The 21693-nt window shown below is 42.6% G+C and overlaps 1 protein-coding gene across 3 annotated transcripts in view; it reads right to left on the minus strand.

Moving 5' to 3' along the window:
* The window catches only part of CNTNAP4 (contactin associated protein family member 4), a 250473-nt gene that overhangs the window by 24540 nt on the left and 204240 nt on the right, over positions 1 to 21693 (minus strand). For all 3 annotated transcript variants that reach the window (XM_088652650.1, XM_088652651.1, XM_060280113.2), the window contains exons 16-17: positions 12363 to 12533; positions 4201 to 4419 (exon numbers count right to left, since the gene is read on the minus strand). In XM_088652650.1, the coding sequence (XP_088508776.1) occupies positions 4201 to 4419; positions 12363 to 12533 (390 nt within the window). The remainder of the gene's footprint in view (positions 1 to 4200; positions 4420 to 12362; positions 12534 to 21693) is intronic.

The following is a 21693-nucleotide window of genomic DNA, read 5'->3' on the forward strand; positions in this document are numbered from 1 at the left end:
AGTAATTGCATAGATCTTTGAGGGACTAGCAGCTGCAGATGCGATAACGGATCATGTTTCAGTTTACTTCCAGCGTCCCAAAGAAGAGGGCAAAAGTACAGGACCTTTCTGTACAAAGTTTAAGAAGTGAAAACCCAAAGAAGGATAATGTGCAAAGGGCATAATTCTTTACATCAGACAGTAGAATTTCTGGATCTATTTGGAGACTTCTAAAATTCTAAATTTTATGGATGCAGGTGGTGCTGTGGGTTAAACCACAGAGCCCAGGGCTTGTCGATCAGAAGGTCGGCGGTTCAAATCCCACGACGGGGTGAGCTCCTGTTGCTTGGTCCCTAATCCTGCCAACCTAGCAGTTCGAAAGCATGCCAAAAAGTGCATGTAGGTTAATAGATACAGCTCTGGCGGGAAGATAAACGGTGTTTCTGTGCGCTGCTCTGGTTCGCCAGAAGCGGCTTTGTCATGCTGGCCACATGTATGCCGGCTCCCCCAGCCAATAAAGCGAGATGAGTGCCGCAACCCCAGAGTTATCCGCGACTGGACCTAATGGTCAGGGGTCCTTTTACCTTTAAAATTCTAAAATCAGCACTGTGCGCTAACCAACTGAGCTGAGAATGCCAAGGTTGCAGGTTCGATCAGCTGCATATTCAAGGGGTTTTATTAGATGATCACCAGGGTCCCTTCCAACTCTACAACTCTATGACAATAAAAAATTAAAAAGAGTCTCTGCTCTATTTTTTTTTTTTACTTTTAGTCAACGAGGAAATCTTCAAGGTCTCTTGGGCTGCCTAAAAGAACCCTATATTGAGCTGAACTTTGTCACCAATTCTATTTATATCTGTCCATTATTTCAATTCATCTTGTACAGTCCAAACACTCCATTCTTTCTTCTAGGCCATGCGTGGAATAAAAGCTCTTGCACAGTAGGCAAGACATCATCTTTTTATTCATTCTCCTTTTTCAGGGGAGGGGGGAATTCCTTAAGAAACTCATCTGAGGGCAAAGTTTGTCTTCTGACTTTTCCCCATCGTTCTCTTACTGCCTTGTGAAAGTACCCCAGTAAGTCAGTTTTCTATTCAGCTGCAGTAAAGCAGGCAATTGACAAGAATTGTTTTGAAGAATCTACATCTTTGATAAAATGGTTTTCAGAATGAGATATTATCAGGATTTCTGCCAATTTTGCTCTTCATGAGTTTTGTTTATTCCTGTTTCAATTGTCATTCTACACAATGTGTACAATGTTGAATTGCTTCAATTGCATCTACACATTTTGAATTGTTCCTTATGCCATTATAAAACATAAATTCTCATTTTCACACAGTTTGGGGTTTTGTGTCGGTCATGATTCCTGTGAAATTCCCTTCCCCTCTGGTTTTATGCAATGCAGATTTCTATTGCACATTTTTGTAAATTACTTCTTTTTTATTTATATAAAAAAAGATCTGCTTGCTTAATTATGGCAATGCATTTTCACTTGTATTCTGTAATTTGTGCATTTATTTGCTTATTTTAAAAGTTCCAAGTGGCGTGCATCAATAAAATGAAACCAAATCAACAAAAGACATACTATACCAGGATAAGAAACCTTTACCTCTACAACAGCTCATGATCTTTCCCCTTCCCCACTCCTATCTCCCCAAAAAGAAATGAAGATACAGGGGAAGCAAAACAACCTTAATTTATTCATGATGAGAACATGCAAAAGGTTTAAGCTGCAGACCTTCTTAAAGAACTAAGTCTTCTTTTGTGAGATAAGGGTATATCAAACACGAGGGTCAGGGCTTGGTGAATCACAATTGGGAAAGTATTCCATCATTTCATCAAAAAGCTCCCCCAATCAGTTCCATCTGATTAACTTCTGAGGAATCTGTAGTGGGGCCTCAGATGATGAATGTACCATGTACTGACAAATGTGTAGAAGAAGACAGAAGAAGATACAGTATATCTAGGACCAAAACTATTTGGGACTTTAAAGGTTAAAACCAGCATCCTGAATTGAGCCCACAAACAAATGGGCCAATGGTGCAGATCAAACAAAAATAGATATCACATGGTTTGATTGCTTCACTGCAGCAGCATATTGCATGAGTTGCAGCTTCCAAATACTCTGCAAGGGCATTCCCATGTACAGGTCAAACTAATACCAGTGTACTGGAGGAAGCAAAGATCACCAGTGCTGAAGCAATGATTTCTTCAACATCAACTTTGTTGGACTGGTCATGTTGTGTGTCAGGAGTATGGGCAGGAGTTAGGCTCTGGGGCCTGTAGTGCTTTGCAGGACTGGGGCCTGCCTCAGCTTGTGCTGGAGAAGCAAGGAGTGGCCACTCAGGTGAGGCCACTTGATAACTCACTGCACCTGGTGGCAAGAGCTGGGAGGGAGGAAAGCTCAGCATTTCCCTTCAGCTCTTTGCCACAGCAACGCAATCCCTGCCTTGTTGCATCTGGCATCCTGTTCCTTGAGCCTTTGCCTTGCTCCTCGACCCTTGGACCTTCACCTTGCTGGCGCCTTGCTCCTCAACCCTTAGACCTTTGCCTTGCCGACGCCTTGCTCCTTGACTCCCAGACCTTCGCCTCCGCCTTGCTACTTGATCCTCGGGCCCTCGCCTCTGTGACGCCCTGCTTCCCAACCTTCAGTTCCTTGACCCTGCGACTGCCTGCTGCTGGACCCTCAGCCCTGCACCATCCAGACCCCGTTCCTGCTTCCACACCACCATCTTGCCCCCGGTCCTGACGTCCTCAGGTGGGCCTGCTACCTCCCGCCGACCAGACCGTGACACTGTGTGGATGCCAGATTACCGTCTTCCAAAGCAACTATTCTATTCTGAACTTAAAAATGGAAAGTGTAATGTTGCTGGTCAACAAAAGAGGTTTAAAGACTCTCTGTCTCTCTCTCAAGGCAAATCTAAAAAAAAAAAAAAGTAGTATAAACACCGACAACTGGGAAACACTGGCCTGCAACAGCCTTTACCAAAGGTGTCATGGACTTTGAAGACTCTCGAACTCAGGACAAAAGGGAGAAAGAAGGCACACTTGGCAAACCCTCACCGTGATCAACTCCCCACTGTGGAAGGATGTGTGGATCCAGAACTGGCCTCCACAGTCACTTCTGGACTCACTGTTAAAACCATGTTCATGCAAGACAATCTTACTCAGCTACGAGTGATCGGCAAAGAAGAATTCCAATAGTCTAAGCTGGAGGTAAATGACACATGAATTCCTGTGGCGAAGTCTTCTTTCGTGAGATAAGGGTGTATCAGACAAAACGGGAAAAGGCACTTCTCACCACCGACACCATGTGCACATGCAACAGTAGCGATGAGTCAAGTAGCACCATCAAACTATAAAAATGATCTTTCAGAGGCAATGCAGGCCTATTCATTACAGGCTGCACATGAATCAGATTATCTACCTAACACTAATTTTTCAGACCTGTCTGTATTTGATTTCATTTCTTAACATCTTCTTCAATTATTCACAACAGGTGAACACTGCCGTTTCCACTGTCTCCCTAAGATCAGATGCAGAAGTGGGATGGAGCTGGGTATCATCTTATTGATGACTTCTCCCAGTGGTTTCATGTAGAAATTGAACAGCAAAGAGGACAAGATGGAACGTTATAGAATCCCACAGACAGCTAGAAAAAGGGCAAAGCAAAAGTACCCCAGCATCTTCTGCTGGGTCCTATCATGCAGGAATGAGAAGCGGCAGTACAATACTGCACCTTCTATCCCTATCCCTGCAAAATGGTCCAGAAAGGTATCATGGTCACAGCTGAAACATTCAGGAGTAACAAGGTCACAGTCTTCCTATCTGCCTCCTGTCATCAACCTACATGACCAATAAAGTTTTAGGCCAAAAACCAAGTTGAAAGCTTGACTGAAAAAGAATCTAGATCAGGCACCCCCAAACTGCGGCCCTCCAGATGTTTTGGGCTACAACTCCCATGATCCCTAGCTAAGAGGACCAGTGGTTAGGAATGATGGGAATTGTAGTCCAAAACATCTGGAGGGCCGAAGTTTGGGGATGCCTGATCTAGGTGGTCAGTTTCTCCAACAAACCCTGGAATTTTCTTATCCCCAATGCTCCTATTCAGAATGCTTATCTATTTATCACCTTACTAAAAACACAAATGGCTCTCTAATATGAAACAGTTTATCGTTCCTTGTCAACGGTCAGAAAATATTTCTGGAAAAGTGAACTTACCAACAAAGAGCTGGCTATTGAGCTGCAAACGGATATGCCCATCCGATGAAGCTGTGTGAGTTCTTTGAGGGAGTTGATCTACTTGCAGGGATGCCTCTTTGATGTTTCTTTCAGCTTTTACGTAGTGCCACTGGTTGTCATTTAAGGAAGCGGGTGACTGCACGGTGATTTCATTTGGCCCATTTCCCACATCAAATGAAAATGTCACTTCAGTTGGTGCTAGAAAGAGTAAAGACATTTTAGAATTTGGGGTTAGCAAAACCACATTGAAAATGTGTGGGAAGTATGGTATAAACTTATTTTCTTCAGGTTGTGGAAGAATGGCAAGATTAATTTCCTTTGCTAAAAATAATGACTTCAGCTCTTCCACTGTAAGTTACATATTAGCTGCAGGAAACTAATTTATTGGGGGGGGGGACCAGATAGGTAAGTGTCAGGGTGGTCGCTGGCTACCCTCGAGCAACGACACTCCAAACCATCTTGTCTTTAGTCCTTTTATGGTGAAAGCTATTTACAAGACAAGAGCTTCATGAACATATGTCTACTCAGTACTATCAGATTCTCCCAATGGCGCTTTTCGGCTCCTCCCCCAGCAGAGTAGTTTGGGGACCCCAAATCTCCTCCCCCTGCGTTTGTAAGCTGCTGATCGCCTCAGTTCCGGGGTAAATTTGAAAGGATGCCCCTCTGCTGTTTCCCCGCTGGAACTTTCTGCTGGCCCCTCCTTCCTTGCTGACATCACAGGCTGCAGGTACCGTAGGGCTCTTGTATGCTGCCTGAACCCTAGCCTGCTCCGCTCACTTCCTCCTTCCTGTCTCCTGTCCTTCCGCTGTTGTCTGAGCCATTAGAACAGCTGGATTTGATGGGGGTGGCTGTTCCCTGTAAGCCCACCCCCTTACAGTAAGCTAGGTGTAACTTTATGCCACAAATATTTGCAATATAGACACTGAATATACAAATGTAATAAACCTTCAGTAAGAAAGCGGAAAATAGCCTAATGATTTGTCTAATTGGTTGTTAAACTAGAACAGACCTTTAGTTAAAGGATTGTTTCAGTAAGTAGTAAAACTGATTTTATGTCATACAGATTAAGAAGCCAATCCATCTAGTGCAATCTCAATAGTACAGAGTACTAGTCAATGCATTTTATATTGCCTACTAATATAGGTGTGGAAAATATTTGTTTAAATATTAATATTAAAAGAACTTCAACAAAAAATTGTTTTTGGATAATCTGAATAAAGAGTGTACACAAAGCCATACCTTAAAAACAATATCAACAGTTTAAGTCAGAAATCTGGACTCTGAAATGGGCTGGGCTCCACAGAAAAGAAATCAGTGAACATTTCTTTATTTAATTTAACAGTTTGCACATCTAGCCCAATAGATGTAAACACAATGTAAGATGTTTGACACCTAATGATGTTTAGTCAGTGAAGGCTACTGTCTGCACTCAGACTGAAAATGGCTTCCATGAGATGTGGTCAAAGTAATCCCCTCCCCCCCCAAAAAAAAGTTCTTTCAAAAATCAAGCAGAAGAATATAAGCTTCATATCTGAAAATGAAAACTCATAAGAGGTGTTACTATACTGTATAAAGCTTTAAGTTTAACCTTTCAAACATTCAGTCCAGCACCTGCACTTACTTGATGGATATAACTGAAATCAATGGCATGGCATGGAGAACAAATGCGATTTATGATTCATGTTGCGCTGACTACACGGGCCAGAAACAGTTTCCAAGTAAAAATGATGATTGATGCCTGCTCTTCAATTAGCCAAACTCATTTTCCAATCATATTGGAAGCAGGACTCCTCTTTGAAATCAATTATTAGTTCTACAGAAATACCTTTGGCATTGCAGGGTGCCTTAAGAAAACAACTATGGGTGGCAAAATAAATGCATTTTGTGGCCTTTTACTTCAGAGGTGCCTCCCAATGGGAAGGCGGGTGGAATCCAGCAAGGGAATAAAATCAGGGAAAGCTCCAAATTGGAACTATGCCCGCAAACAAAACAAAAAACGAACAAACTTTGTTGTATGCGAATGAATGAATCTGCTTCTCGTGAAAACCAATGAGGGATTTCATCATTAGTATGTTTTGGGTGCTGTTCTAAAATCGGAAAAAAGGTCAAATGAGGAAATGTTTTTTTTAAAAAAAAAAACACTATGAAAAAAATAAATTTAGGAATGTGCAATTATATTTTTAGGACTTGGCATATTTGGGCAGGTGCCAGGGGCCTGACATCCTTGCAGAGCCAGATTCAGGGCTCCATTCATTTCTTATTTTTCTTTAACATTTAGAGAAGTGTCGGCAGACTGAATCCATTGAATGCCAGGTAATCCCACCAGGACCAAGGGATGGAGGAGGTCTAACAGATGGAGGAAATGACTTGGTAGAAGACACTTTGCCCAGGGTCCTCCAAGACCATTGAAGACCTGTATACTTCAATGAGATCATTTGCCTACGGAACCCAAATGAAAGCTTAGACAACGCAGAACGGGGAGGGAAGGCTCCTCGCTTACTGATTGCTTTCCTAGGAATCCCCAGGTGGCACAGTACTGGGATCATGAAATCTGGACTGGGCAATGACCTCACATATAATGATAGCCGAAGCTGTGTGTTGTCAAAACAAGGAGAACAGATCATGACTGTCAGGCTTGCAGCAAAGTGTCAGGGTTGAGACAGACGAGGAGGAGTGGTGGCTAGCTCCCCCTGACAAGCCCCAACAGAGGAATCTGAGGAATTCACACCTGGGGAAGACTGGTGGCAGCACTCAGAAGAAGAGCAATCTGACAGGGAGGAGGGAAGATCAGAGCTGCAGCAACAAGTCGATCCAGAACCAGGCCCCAGTCAGGCAGGTTATCAGATGGCCCCTCCCCCCCTCCATTCTCTGCAAAGGAACGCAGAGCTGAAAAACGCCGGCTGCAATTAGAAACAGCTGCAGCTCATAAAAAGCGGGGGAGAGAACCTGCTACTTAAGAGAGAGGTCGGCTGGCCACTCCTCAGCGTCTGCAACGTCGTACTGAAGTGCCTAGTTGCCTCGCTCATCTTGCCCTTGGTTCCTGTAATCTTGATCTGGCTTTCCTGACCCCGCTTTTGGACTTCTGGCTTTAACTGACCTTGGCTACTCTTGACTCCCCACGTAACTGTCTGACTTCAACTGGCTCTGACCAGACTGTTGACCTTGGCTTATCCGACCCTGTCTGTGCTCTTCAGTGTGCCTACTTGCTGGCACCCTAACACAAAGAATAAAATGCATGGTGGTAGCACTGAGTCTGAAGGAGAAAGAATGACTGCAGCAAATCTAGGACCGCAGCATTTCACACTGAGGTCAGGAAGGAATTGGGCAGGCAAGGGATCTTGAAAGCCATTAAACTTTTGGATGAAATCTATTAATACACCTAGGCAGGGCACCCCTGGATTTTACACAATGGACTGTACAGCTCTACCCATTATTATTTGACCCACAAATGTGCATTGTTCTGTAAGACATTGTTAAATTAATTGGACTTCTGTGTACAGTACCGAAAAGAAAATTGCAGCCTGGAAGCAGGGCCATTGTTAGTGGGTATTCCACTATTGGATTTTGCACCAAGTGTCATGCTTTCAGTCTGTTTCACTCCCTTTCTAATAACTTAATAACCAAAAGAAAACTTTGCTCACAGGGTGGTAGGGTGCACTAGAATCATGCCTATTTGGAAGTAGTTTTATTCTCAGTAGTGGTTATGCTTTGTTCAGTAAAAGAGGATGATGGAGCAGAAGCTTAACCACATGATCCTATGAACATCTGCATGGAGTTCAGCGAGGCTTACTCTCAGGAAGTTGGTTATAGGGCGGAGACCACACACTAAGAAGTTGAAGTTTCAAAAAGACCGGCATACAAGATTAAATCACAAAATGACATGGTTTCTGTTTTAGCAACAATGTGAGGTCAATTATTAATGCCATAATGAGCTTTAAAACATTTCTATTATATTACCATATTGAATGATATCCTGAATTTGACATGTTAATTGTTATTTATTTTAAACATTTCAAATTTTCAACCACAAAATGTTAAGTGACTTTGAACAATTAATAAGCAGTCAAACGCAAATTGGTAATTTACATTCAAACGTATGAGAATTGAATCCATGATTTACTCAAATGGCCACACACAATAACATCAAACATTCTATCTGTTGCAGTCTCTCTTTTTAACACCAGAAATTTTGAACTTGAGCAGTGGTTTTGATTCATAATGGATTTGAAACATGCAGAGATTTGTATGTCAAAGCAATGCATCAGTATAACTCGCTTTAAATCTATGGAATGTACACATAGGATGCTTTTCTTACACACACACACACACACACACACACACACACACACACACACACACTGTATAATGGAATCCCACCCCCACTGTAGGTCAATTGGCCAAAGTATTACCACGAATGCAAAGCAGGCTGGTCACACAACAAAGCCACCTAATGCCTACAACAAAAGAACATGGCTGTGCATACATTTAACAGTCATCTAAACACATTACATTTTCCCGCTTTCAAGTATGGTCCTTTCAAACCCTTGCTTTGATGTACCTTTCCGGTTTGAAGTTGGTAGATTACATAAATTATGTATTTTATTGGTTGACAGGCAGGCAGTTAGCACTTCTCAGCGGTGTTGGTTTGTATTCTATTTTATTTCTTTCCCTTGACAAGGCAAACGTACCCCCTGCAATTTTTTAAGTTTCCTTAATCTGAACAGTAAACCAACCAGAATCAATTCTGACCCAAACGGCATAAACAAGATTGGCTATATTCCAAAAAATATATAAAAATGCAGGTTTCCCTGGATTGATATTAGAAAACCACATTGATTGGTTATAGCAGGCTTCCTCAACCTCAGCCCTCCAGATGTTTTTGGCCTACAACTCCCATGATCCCTAGCTAGCAGGACCAGTGGTCAGGGATGATGGGAATTGTAGTCTTAAAACATCTGGAGGGCAGAGACTGAGGAAGCCTGGTTATAGCAAAAAAAACCCCAAATGATCCCATATCAGCCCTGCATTGGGAAATTTATAATGTCTGTTGTTTTACAATTTTTTATGTGCTGTAAGCCGCCAAGAGTGGCTGGGGAAACCCAGTCAGATGGGTGGGGTACAAATAACAACAACAACAACAACAACAATAAATATTATTACGGTATATCAACCTGCCTTCACCCTGCAATGTGATGGAAAAACCCTTCTATGCAACCATCATTGGTGGATGTTTGGTTGGTTGGGACATGAAAGAGCTCTTTTTTGTAGCCGCATGCCAGTTGTGAGATTTTATCTCCCAGAATATTAATTTCTCATTTGTTTGACTGCCACTCAGGGCTCATCTAGACTTCCTTTTGTGCCACGCTTTTCAGGCACAAACCCACATTTTAAAGTTTGCTGGCTGATCTTTTTTTTTGGGGGGGGGGTCCCAGGCAGAAGCTAGAAAGACAGAGCCATGCTTGATTTCTACTTGACTCCAAGACTATGACTATGGGAGACCTTCTGGGGTCTTGAAAATTGTGAGTCCCTCCACTGCAGCTCAGGTTGCATATTTGTGTAAATAAGCCATATATCATACAGACACCACAGTTCTACACTGTCCAAACTCTGGGTAAGCACCCAGAACCCCTGGAACATTGCACCAATCACATATCCAGGTGCAATACTATTATTTATATGATGCCTAAGAATACAGCTACCTAACTGCACAAGTAGCTCCTGGGCTAGGCTGCTGTGATATAGCACAGCAGGTCCCCTGTTTAATACAAGAGATACATTTCACTGCGTAATATAAAGCAAATGGGGGTATTAATTCCCCATCCCCCGCAAAAAACCCCCATCAAGTTCTAGTTCCACAATCCTCAAATGAGCAAAGAAACCTTGGAAATGTTGAGCAGTATATTCTTCATAGAGCAGTGATGGGCAACCTTTTGAGCTTGGTGTGTCAAAATTCGCCAAAAAACCGAGCATAACACGGGTTAAAAACCATAATTTCATGATATTTATAGTTGAAATAACAAAAGTGTATAATTGTAATATATAACCAAAAACTAATTATTTAACCAAAGCAAACCAAAAACTCCTTATTTATCACAAAGTGCCCAAAGTTGTTGAGCTTTTTGAGGGGAGCTGCTAACCAAAGTTTTGGAGGTTTTTTGGGGGGTGCAAAAGTTGCTTTGCTTTTGGGGGGTGCCCCAAAGCTGCTGCACTTTTTTCGGGGGGGAAAGAGAACAGAAATAAATGACGAATAATACCTTCGCTGGAACTAACACGCAGCACCGACATAGTCTGCCAAAGCGCCAATAGGAGGAGCGGGAGAACAAATGGGGGGGGAACCAACAACAACAGCGTGAATGGGCTGATGGGGCGCGTGCCAGCAGTGAGGGCTCTGCGTGTCACATTTGACATACGTGTCATAGGTTCGCCATCACTGTCATAGAGTATGTGAAATGTCCGGGTGAATGTACAAACAACAGTCTTCCCTCGTGTCTAACTGTGACTGTGACTGATTCCATGGGAGATGACCAGGGACAAAAAGCTATTTTTTGGGCAGTGACTACTAAAATTGCATCATTCTGCAACTTATCACCATTCCAGTCAGTTAGCTATTCAGATGTCTTTTCCAGTTTCTGATTCAGCTGTCTGTTTGCTATGTAACCTTCTTGATTTTGGAACATCAAGATCCCACAAGGCTCTCATTATAGCTTCTAAGGTTCCACACTGAATTACTAAAACTCAGCACAGTGCTGTTTATCGGCTCCACGACTCTCTGAGGTTAGAGCATCATTGTTCTTTTATGGCAGTTCACAAGAAAGGAACAGAAGGCAAAGTAATGTCACTGTTGTTTAATATGGCAAACATTGGGAAAAGAGTGAATTCATGTTCTTTGTACCATTACATTGAGGAAACAATTTGAGCTAAACTCAATCAGCCATCCTGCACTATAACTGTATAAGGATGTAATTAAGCAATTTAAGAGACTGCAGAGTGAAATTAATGTGGCTTCATTTGGGGGCTTCAAGCCATACAGCATGGGTGGTTCAATTTTTTTTGGCCCAGTGCATGCATCTCACACATGTACAAACACCCAAACTGCAGATACGTGCACTTCAAAGGTGGAGGAAATAACAGATCCATACTTGGTAGCAGACATATGCATGCATTTAAAGCAGTATCATGGTTTCCCCAAAAGAGTCCTTGGAACTGAGAGCTGATAGTAGATGCTTATTTCCCCTCAAAGAGTTCAGGGGAAGACTTTGACCATCTTTCATGATATGGTGCCCTATGCAAGACCAGAGTTGGTGTCCCCAAATGGATCTTCTCAATTATGGATCGTCTCAGTTATGCTTCCCCCTCAGCTCGGTGCCCTGTGTTGGGGAACCACCAGCATTACCCTAAATCCGGCATTGTAGAGTTACCATTTCCTGAGCGATTTATCATCCAACCCTTCTTCCCAGATAATTGTAGTTCTGTGATGGGAATAGGAGCGTCTCCACCCCCATTGTTCTGAGGTCCAGTGCCGAGGGCCTTCTGGTGGTTCCCTCGCTGCGAGAAGCCAAGTTACAGGGAACCAGGCAGAGGGCCTTCTCGGTAGTGGCACCCGCCCTGTGGAACGCCCTCCCACCAGATGTCAAAGAGAAAAACAACTACCAGACCTTTAGAAGACATCTGAAGGCAGCCCTGTTTAGGGAAGCTTTTAATGTTTGATGGACTATTGTATTTTAATATTCTGTTGGAAGCCACCCAGAGTGGCTGGGGAAACCTAGCCAGATGGGCAGGGTATAAATAATAGATTATTATTATTATTATTATTATTATTATTATTATTATTATTATTGGAACCCCCCAACAACTCTCAGCACCCTTAACGAACTACAGCTCCCAAAATTATTTGGGGGAAGTCATGACAGTTTACATTGGTACAAGAGTGCTTTAAATGTATGGTGTGGCCACACATACCATTTTTGCTCCCCATGGCAAGGCTGATTGGGTAATGTCTCCTTCTGCCCAGTGCTGCTCTGAGTGCCCAGTGCTGCAGTTTTCAGAATCGCACCATTGCAAAGTTATGCCGAATGCATCTATCTAGACACTTGAACCAAACAACCAAATACACACACACAATTATATTAAATTGGACTTACAATGCAGTTCTATCCTTATGAAGTCTTTAATTCCCAGATTCTCTAAAAACACACCAGAAGAAGCGGTTGTCTTGAAGAAAAAGGACACATCAGCACTCAGTTCTCCATGAAAAGTGGGGAAATGAAGATATGAGGCCTCAGTATTGAAGGAGGCTGCATTCCAAAACTCCCCTGATGGCAGAGAAAGAAAAAGTCAGAAAACATTGTTACATGCAGTGCATTTAAATAGAAGCAAACATAATGCATTAATTTCCCCCTTCTCTTGCAATTTCAATCCAGAGCTCTATAAATACTGCATAAATAGGGGGTCAGTAGTCTTGGACCAGGATACTTAAATGCCCCCTCTTCCGCTGGATCACTTACGAAGTCATTGCTCAGAAATGCTCTTGGTGAGGAGGAGTGAACTTGGCCCTGTGACCGTATCTGATTAACTTCAATGGAGGACACAACTTCATGTGAGCATCCTTGCAGCAATGTCATGTTTTGTGCCTTTATACTGATCAAACTGCAGATATGTCTGTACCTTCCCATGTCCTAAAAACCAGGCCACCAGACTCCTCCATTGATATATCTAGGAGTGCTTCGGATTGTTACATGAAATAGCCAAATGCCTTGTAACTAGGCTGTTTCCTAGTTAGAGGGTATTTTAGAGAACATTGATCTATTATAAATGTGTTAAGCAAGAACATAGACCCAGGGATGATAGGTTTGTCACTATGCTGCACATTTAAACACACCTTGTTATTTCTGCCGCTAAACCCTTACACTTTTATCTGTCACTTTCATAAGCTCTACTGCTTTCCAAGTCAAATTAGGCACTTAGCATCTTCCTGTGGTTGCCAAAAACATTTTCTTGTGCTAATTCAATGTATTTTAAAAATCACACACACACATATATATAATAATATAGTTTGCAAAATGAGCTCATGCTTAGAAGTTAAAAATTGTCAACACCAGGTTCCAATGGTTACAAACATTGTGGAATGTTTAACAAGAAGGCATATGAAGCAAACGTAATGTAGTAGAATAATGAAACATTAATATATAGTAAACGCTGAAACAAACTTGACTCTGTGCCACTTTTTATACTTTCCAAACAGCATTCAAATGGCATTTTTCTAAAAAGTACATTCTAAAAATTCCTTTATACCCATTGTTGTGGGAAATTCAAGCATTTTACTGATGTGCACTTACGTATCTTTAAACATCTGTGCATGTACATCTGGAAACCTTGGTTGGACCAGAGTTCCCAGACAAGCATTCAGAGGCGCTTAAATCCTCAGTACTAAATCCACATAACATTCTGCCAACTATCACAATCATTTGGGCAAAAGCCTAGTTCTGAATCAGAATTTATTGTGCTTCTGGATGGGAGCTTATTGTGGAATTGGCGCTGCTGATGTGCACAAATTTTCTTAGCAGCGTTCACATGACGTGTAATTTTTATACTTAATCATGGAAAATCTGATGAGCAAAAATAGTCTGTTATACATCCTGAGTCACTGTTGCTGTGGAAGCTTATCAGCACTTCTTGGTGGGGGGGGAAGAGGAATTTGTCAAATATACAGCAATGTATCAGTGGGTAGCTTCCAATGCCACACCCCTACTACCTGAGCAAGACCTACAAGCATGCCTATTCCCACTAACTGGTCTTGCTGAAAGCACTTGCAATTTCAACACCTCAATTAAGAGCATGGGTAGGCAAACTAAGGCCCGGGTGCCGGATCCGGCCCAAGCGCCTTCTAAATCCAGCCCGCGGACAGTCCGGGAATCAGCGTGTTTTTACATGAGTAGAAAGTGTCCTTTTATTTAAAATGCATCTCTGGGTTATTTGTGGGGCCTACATGAGTAGAATGAGTGCCTTTGTTTAAAATGCATCTCTGGGTTATTTGTAGGGCATAGGAATTCGTTTATCCCTCCCCCCCAAAAAAATAGTCCGGCCCCACCACAAGGTCTGAGGGGCAGTGGACTGGCCCCCTGCTGAAAAAGTTTGCTGACCCCTGTTTAAGAGGAAATGTTTATTAAAATCTACATCAGTGCTTTTTGTCTTGCACAAGTCTTGCACAAGACTTCCTTTTCACTTTTGCGCAGGCCATAGTCAGGTTAATATCATTGTTGCAAAGACCTCAGTATTAAAAATTAAATAAAACAACAACAAAAAGCGGTGGTTATTGACCCAGCCACCTAAAGCACAAACCTCTATATTTGCCCTTGTGAAACATCTTGATTGAGACTGGTAACATTTGCTATTGCACACTTCCTGGGATTCTTTCTAAGGTATACACAATATGCCCCCAAACACATTCTGTCAAGCTGCACCCGCTGGTGTGGGTGGCAAGTGGTAAAACAAAACAACAATGAATATTCGTGACTGGAAGATAAGGAAATGTGTGGAAACTAATGGGCCAAATGCACACATTGGTGGTGGGGATGGAACTTTGTGCCATAAGGTGCCAATCTGAATTGACCCATCTATATTGTCTTTGCTATTACAGTCATACTTCAGTTTAAGTACGCCTCAGTTTGAGTATTTTCAGTTTAAGTACTCCGCGGACCCATCTGGAACGGATTAATCCACTTTCCATTACTTTCAATGGGAAAGTTCGCTTCAGGTTAAGTACGCTTTAGGTTAAGTACAGACTTCTGGAACCAATTGTGTTTGTAAACCGAGGTACCACTGAATACAATTCTCTAGAGATGAGCATGTGTGCATGTTTGTGGATGACTGATAGGGAAGAAAGAAGAAGGGTGAGGATGGGAACAAGAAGAATTAAACAGAAATTTGAAATCTCCGAGTGCTAATCAGGGAACCTGTTGAGGTAGCTGTGAGTTGCATACATCAAACGGGTAAGAGCTGTAGTTCTTATTTATTCTAAAAATGTGGACTCTTGGACTTCTTGGTACAGCTACCATGTGCTACTTTGCATCTCGCAGAAGAAAACTGAATACAAAGCTGATGTGACAGTTTACTGTACACCATAAATGAAAAGCATTGACAAAGCAAGGACCTTGTGGTCTTTCTCTATTTTTCTAACAGTTTTTGAAAGCCATCAGCCGTTCTCTTGGAGAAGTGGATGCAAAATATGCCTTTTGTCGCACTCATAATTACTGATGGAAAAGGAAAGTGATCCTAGCCTTTTATCACCTACTATAAAGCTTTTCTATATTGTGCACTTGACATCCATAAGGAATTCGTGCCAGCAGGGGTACTTTGCCTCCAATCCTGACTATTATAAATTGCAGCTAAGAATACACTGCCATTCACCCCCGCCCCTTCAAAAATTGCCTCTTTATAGAAGGACTCTCCTCTGCAAGACTCTGTCTCCAGGCTTCTTGGACACAAATTCCCAATGTTTACTGAGTAAGTAATATTTGCTTTCCCCACTAGATAAGCATGCAGATGACCTGGCTGTCTGAAGGCCTTCGAGATAAACTATCCCATAGTGCATCAATAGGTAGTTGCCAACCTGAGAGATGTCTCAGGCTGTAGACAGGCAATGATTTTTAAGAGTTGAAAGCTTTAAGATGGATGCTTCGCTCTCTAAGTTGAACACACACATTTCTTTTGTCTCCGTGTCTTCCCTATCCAAGCATACTTTTGAAATGCTGTGCTATTAACAACAGCAAAATCTGTCTGACCTGGCTTGGTACTGGGCACTATAATATTACTATAGCCGTGTTGCTGTTTTTTTTTTCTACACTAAAAGGTGCCAGAATGCACCTCCCTCAGAAGACCCACTCCAGAGCCCAAAGAGAATATTTTCGGGCTGGGGGGTCTGGTCTCTTCATGAACCAGAGGCAGCCTCTGTCAGGCAATAATAACAATAATAATTTATTATTTATACCCCACCCAGACCAGCCATTCTGGGTGGTCAGATGGTTGTTTATTTCCTTGACATCTGATGGGAAGGTGTTCCACAGGCTGGGCACCACCAGGGGCATAGGAAGGGGGGCGGAGGGGGGGCTGCCCCAGGTGCTACTCTGGGAGGGGTGACAAGATGGGCCCTGCTTCCCACTCCCATCATTCTGCTCGGACACTGAGGTCCAGCGCTCAGGGCCCTCTGGCAGTTCCCTCACTGTGAGAAATGAGGTTACAGAGAACCAGGCAGAGCGGCTTCTTAGTAGTGGTGCCCGCCCTATGGAATGCCCTCCCATCAGATGTCAAAGAAATAAACAACTATCAGACTTTTAGAAGACATCTGGAGGCAGCCCTGTTTAGGGAAGCTTTTAATATTTGATGAATCATTGCATTTTAATATTCTGCTGGAAGCCGCCCAGAGTGGCTAGGGAAACCCAGTCAGATCGGTGGGGTATGAATAATAAATTCCTATTGTTATTATTATTGGGGAAGCTGTTCCAGTTTCTCCTTGCTATTTGCCCATCTTGTCCACGGAAGGTCACTACTGAGACTTCGACAGTGTTTTCCTTCATAACAGCACATACAGAGGAGAGGCTGGGACAGATGGAGAGGTGGTTTGGCTGTGCCCATGTGGAGAAGGGAAGGCAAGTCAGGAGGGAAGGGTGAGAAAAAACCCTGAGCTGACATGGAAGCTGACATGCACTAAAATGCTCCCATAAGGGCAAGGGGGAATGGGGCATCCATGAGATGAAAGTGCAGGGAGAGATGTGATGAGTTGACTGTGGGGTGTGGGTTGAGAAAGAGAGTTGGAGGTGCATTGGGTTGGCAGAGAGCAGAAGGCTTCTGTGAATTGAGGATGTTGACTTCTGTGAAAGTGTGTTCTTTCGGAACAGAAAGCCAGAGATTCAAAGAAGTGGGTCTGTGAATTTTGTGGCTCAGACTCCACCTCCGCCTGGTACTTAGTTCCACTGTGCAATGTCACGTGCAACACTTCCTCAAAATTCCAAAAGGTGCCCATGGATCAGCCTCTTGAATTAAAATAAAATCAAAGATGATAAATGGACTTTGAATATCAAAGCTAAAACTGCTGTTTTTAATAATAAAAAAGCACAGCCTAAGCCAGTTTTAGGACACTATAATTTATAGCGCTATTTAGCTTTCCTCTTTTCCTTAAACAGGTCTTTTATTATGTAAGCACACGGCAGGGTGGTTATTGGACCCGAGAGATTACAGCAGTTTTCCATTCCAATCCATTTAATGGAGCCTTTGGTATTTGGGTCAGAAATTGAAGTAAACGTTCTTTCACACTGCCTTCCAAATAGTGTCTAGGTGAACAACTATGAGAATAAGGATTTACGCATGTTAAAAAGAAGACAGAATGTGTGTCATATGAGGAGATAAACTTTTTAGTGGAGTAATATAATTTGGTTTTTGAGAGTGGTAGCAGCAGACAGAAACAAGGATCTCTGGTGGGCAGTCAAACTATATCCATGGGCCCAGCAATAGCCATTTTAATTTCTTTCCCCTTTCTTCCCTGCTTGCTCTTATTTGCATTGTTCAGCAGCCCTAAAAGGAAGACTAGAAACAAATGTTACGGCATTTCCCATAATCTGCAACTGCATAATAGAAAACAGCTTATTAATACTCTGAACTTAAAAGAAAACTAAGCTGCATACCAATCCATGTGTTTTATGTTTCTGTAGGGGAATCTGCTTGTTAATTTGTCATTGGTCTTATTTTAGCATTTTAAAATGCACCCCATATTTTAACAGCATTTGTTTGATGCTGTTCAAGTATTATTGAAAACTGTTGCTCCTTCAGGGGATTACTGAGAGGGGGACAACTCAAAGAGGAGTGCAGGCTGAGCTGGCAGAGAGAAAGAAAAATAACTATGCAATCCTAAATTGCATAAATAATAATAGCCACAGATCACTATGGCCCCACCCAGCAAAGGATCTGATTCTAGCCATTCCCTACTTCCTTTGGTGGTCTATGACACTTCACCGGGGGGCAATGGGTGGGGGATGATTCCCATCCCTGAATGAAAATAGCTCAGTTGTTTGTATAGTTCAAGCCTACTCATGAAAGATGAATGAAAAATAGCTGCAGGAAAGCACAATCTTATGCATACTTACTCAGTAAGTACCAAATAATTTTACAGAGCTTACCGTATTTCCAAGCTGTGCACAACTGCAGCTTGAGACTTAAGACTTACTGCGCAAGGGACAGTTAGATAACACAAAACTCAGAGAGATAAAGCAGGGCAGTTATTGCAATAGAGGCGCACGCAGACTTTGGCAAAGAAAAGAAAACAGGGAGCGACTTCAAAACGGGATTTTACGGGTGTAAAAAAAAAGTTAGGGTATCTTTGCACGTGTTGTAGTTGAAATGTTACCAGCAGACTGCAGATATAAGGAGGGTGGGTCTATTAGGATTAAAAGTGCTTTGAGCAGAATGTATTAAATGTATTTAAAATGTTGCCCCAAAGCCAGAAGGAGTTACAACTAATGAACTAATAAAATGTTTCCCTGCTTTTAATTACTTTGCACCACTTTGCACCACTTTATAAAATGGGGCGAAACTGTTTACCAGGGTGACATGTTTGGGTAGTGGGGGGCAGGGAGGGAAGCAGGGGGGACATATTCACATTACTGAGGCAAATTGGCCAACATTCCTTTTCTCTGATCAGTTACATGTAGTTGACTAACTGGGGCATAATAGGGGTTGAGATGCACATTCAATAACCTACCTTTCACAGAAAGTACCGGTAATGCGGAGAGCTAGCCTTGCTTTTAGAAGGATATCTGGATGAACATTAAACTTCAAGTATTGTCCATTCGTACATTATTTTCAGTGGAATACGCACTTAGATGCTTAGCTAAATAACACCCCACATTTTAGCAGTGAGTGGTCTCACACGACTGCGCAGAGCTAGAGCTGGATTGGAGCAAATGTCTTGTGCTGAAATTCTGGAGGGCAACGAAACTGCCAGAACTGCAGAGCAGTAAATCAGCAGAACAATGGGAATGGACAAGCAATTAAAATGAATGACAACTGGAAGGCAGAGCTCTTTTCAGAAAAGATTTCTGAAAGTTTAACACTAGACCAAGACAAGGCCAGGCTGCACCAAAACGCCAATTCCACCAAAATAAATATATCATGAATTTGAGGAGGAGAAAATTTTTCATGAAATAGACCCCCCTTCCTTTGTTTCACTGATTCATTTTGAGTGACTCCCCTTTCTTAGACTTTTGGTACCTGTTAGCAACAATTTAGAAAGCTGGTGGCCTCTGGTTGCCTATCTACAACACAGGAAGAGAGCGAATTGCAAATCTTCTGTTACTACGGTATAACATATAGTAAGTAGCAGTCAAGTTTGCTCCTTCCATCATCTCATTTAGTTGAGAGTAAACATTTTTTTATATGCCTGTTGTCTTTGTCCATGGAGTTTTCTTGGCAGGGATACTGGAGTGGCTTGCCAGTTCCTTCTCCAGGTGGATCACATTTAGTCAAAACTCTCCACTATGACCTGTCCATCTTGGGTGGCCCTGCATGGCATAGCACATAGCTTCTCTTAGTTATTCAAGCCCCTTCGCCATGACAAGGCATTGATCCATGAAGGGGATCAATGATTTGTGAGAGCTGGACCATAAAGAGCTGAACCATAAAGAAGGCTGATCGCCGAAGAATTGATGCTTTTGAATTATGGTGCTGGAGGAGACTCTCGAGAGTCCCATGGACTGCAAGAAGATCAAACCTATCCATTCTGAAGGAAATCAGCCCTGAGTGCTCACTGGAAGGACAGATCCTGAAGCTGAGGCTCCAATACTTTGGCCACCTCATGAGAAGAGAAGACTCCCTGGAAAAGACCCTGATGTTGGGAAAGATAGAGGGCACTAGGAGAAGGGGACGACAGAGGACGAGATGGTTGGACAGTGTTCTCGAAGCTACGAACATGAGTTTGACCAAACTGCGGGAGGCAGTGCAAGACAGGAGTGCCTGGCGTGCTATGGTCCATGGGGTCATGAAGAGTCGGACATGACTAAACGACTAAACAACAACAACAAAACATTTTTACGAGACCCTAGATGCTCCCATGCCTTCCGTTTATGGAGACAGAGATACATTACCTAGAAAGATTGCTAGAAAGCTAGTATTTATTTAAAAGAAAGAAAGAAAGAAAGAAAGGAAAGAAAATGGTGGTGAATGATTCAACAGCAAGCTTTTATTGGGGAGGGGTGACTGACATTTACTGTGCACTAGTACTCTGTGTGTGGAGGAATGTTCCAAAATTTAGTCTGGGAAAGGCAATACGCTTTTCTCAAAATCATCTGAAAGGCTTTGAGTGTAGAATTTCCTGCTAGGTTTGCTCCTCCAGTGCAGAAACTCCAATGCCTCCTAGAGTCCTCACCAGTGCCAGATTTACGTATAAGCTAAACAAGCTATAGCTTAAGGCTCCACTCTCTTGGGGGCCCAAAAAAAATTTAAAGGAAAAAAACCTCGATAAAATACATATTGTGTTATGTGCAAATGGTTATTAGGTCCATGAATTACCATATAGCATATATTCAACACAAAAAAACAGTGACAATTTGTTGTTGACAAAGACAGCTGGACATATAAAGGGCCCCATTACATCCAGTAGCATAGGGCCTCATCAAACCTCAATCCGGCCCTGGTCCTCACCCAGTGGCCAGTCATGCAGAAAACCCCCAGGTTACAACCATCTTCTGCACAAGGTCATTTTCTCCTCTCATCCTAAACTATCCCTTTGATCCCACATATCTGTAATTTACAGATGCACTGCCATTGAGCATAGTGGTTCCATTTAGCTGGCATGCAGGCTGAGGCAGGCTATGGGAGACACAGAGCATTGATTTCAGCTCTAATCATAATTAAGTTATACATTTAAGAAGAACCTCTGCTTGAATATGCATATGCTTTTTTCAACTTTCTGGAAGTATCGTTGATGGTTTTTGTGCCTGTTTTGGAGAAGTTCTGTTCAGTAAAGCTTTGAATAATTATTATGCGCCTGGACAATTTTTATTCCAAAAGGAGTCAGTTTTTATGCATTCAGTTGCTTCATGCTGCACAAAATTAATAACTGCAATAGTCATACCTGCCAAGTTGCTGTCAGAGAAATAAGGGACCGGGCCGAAAATAGCAGACCGGAAGTAGCGCTGCCGCCATTTTGGAACTGGGCGGAGCACGCTCAGGAGTGACTTGATGCTGCTTTGCCCAGTTCCAAAATGGCCGCCGCACCAGAAGTCGCACTGCAGCCATTTTGGAACTGGGCAGAGCAGCATTAAAAATCGCTTCTGAGCATGCTCCGCCCAGTTCCAAAATGGCCGCCGCGCCAGAATAAACCGGGGAAAAACAAAAAGAATTCGTTGTTTCAGCTAGGAACAGCTGGAAAAACAGGGGTTTCCCTGGGAAAACGGGAGACTTGGCAGCTATGGCAGTAGTGCTCTC

Source organism: Zootoca vivipara, chromosome 10 (genome assembly GCF_965207765.1).
Source record: "Zootoca vivipara chromosome 10, rZooViv2.hap1.1, whole genome shotgun sequence".
Lineage (NCBI taxonomy): Eukaryota > Metazoa > Chordata > Lepidosauria > Squamata > Lacertidae > Zootoca > Zootoca vivipara.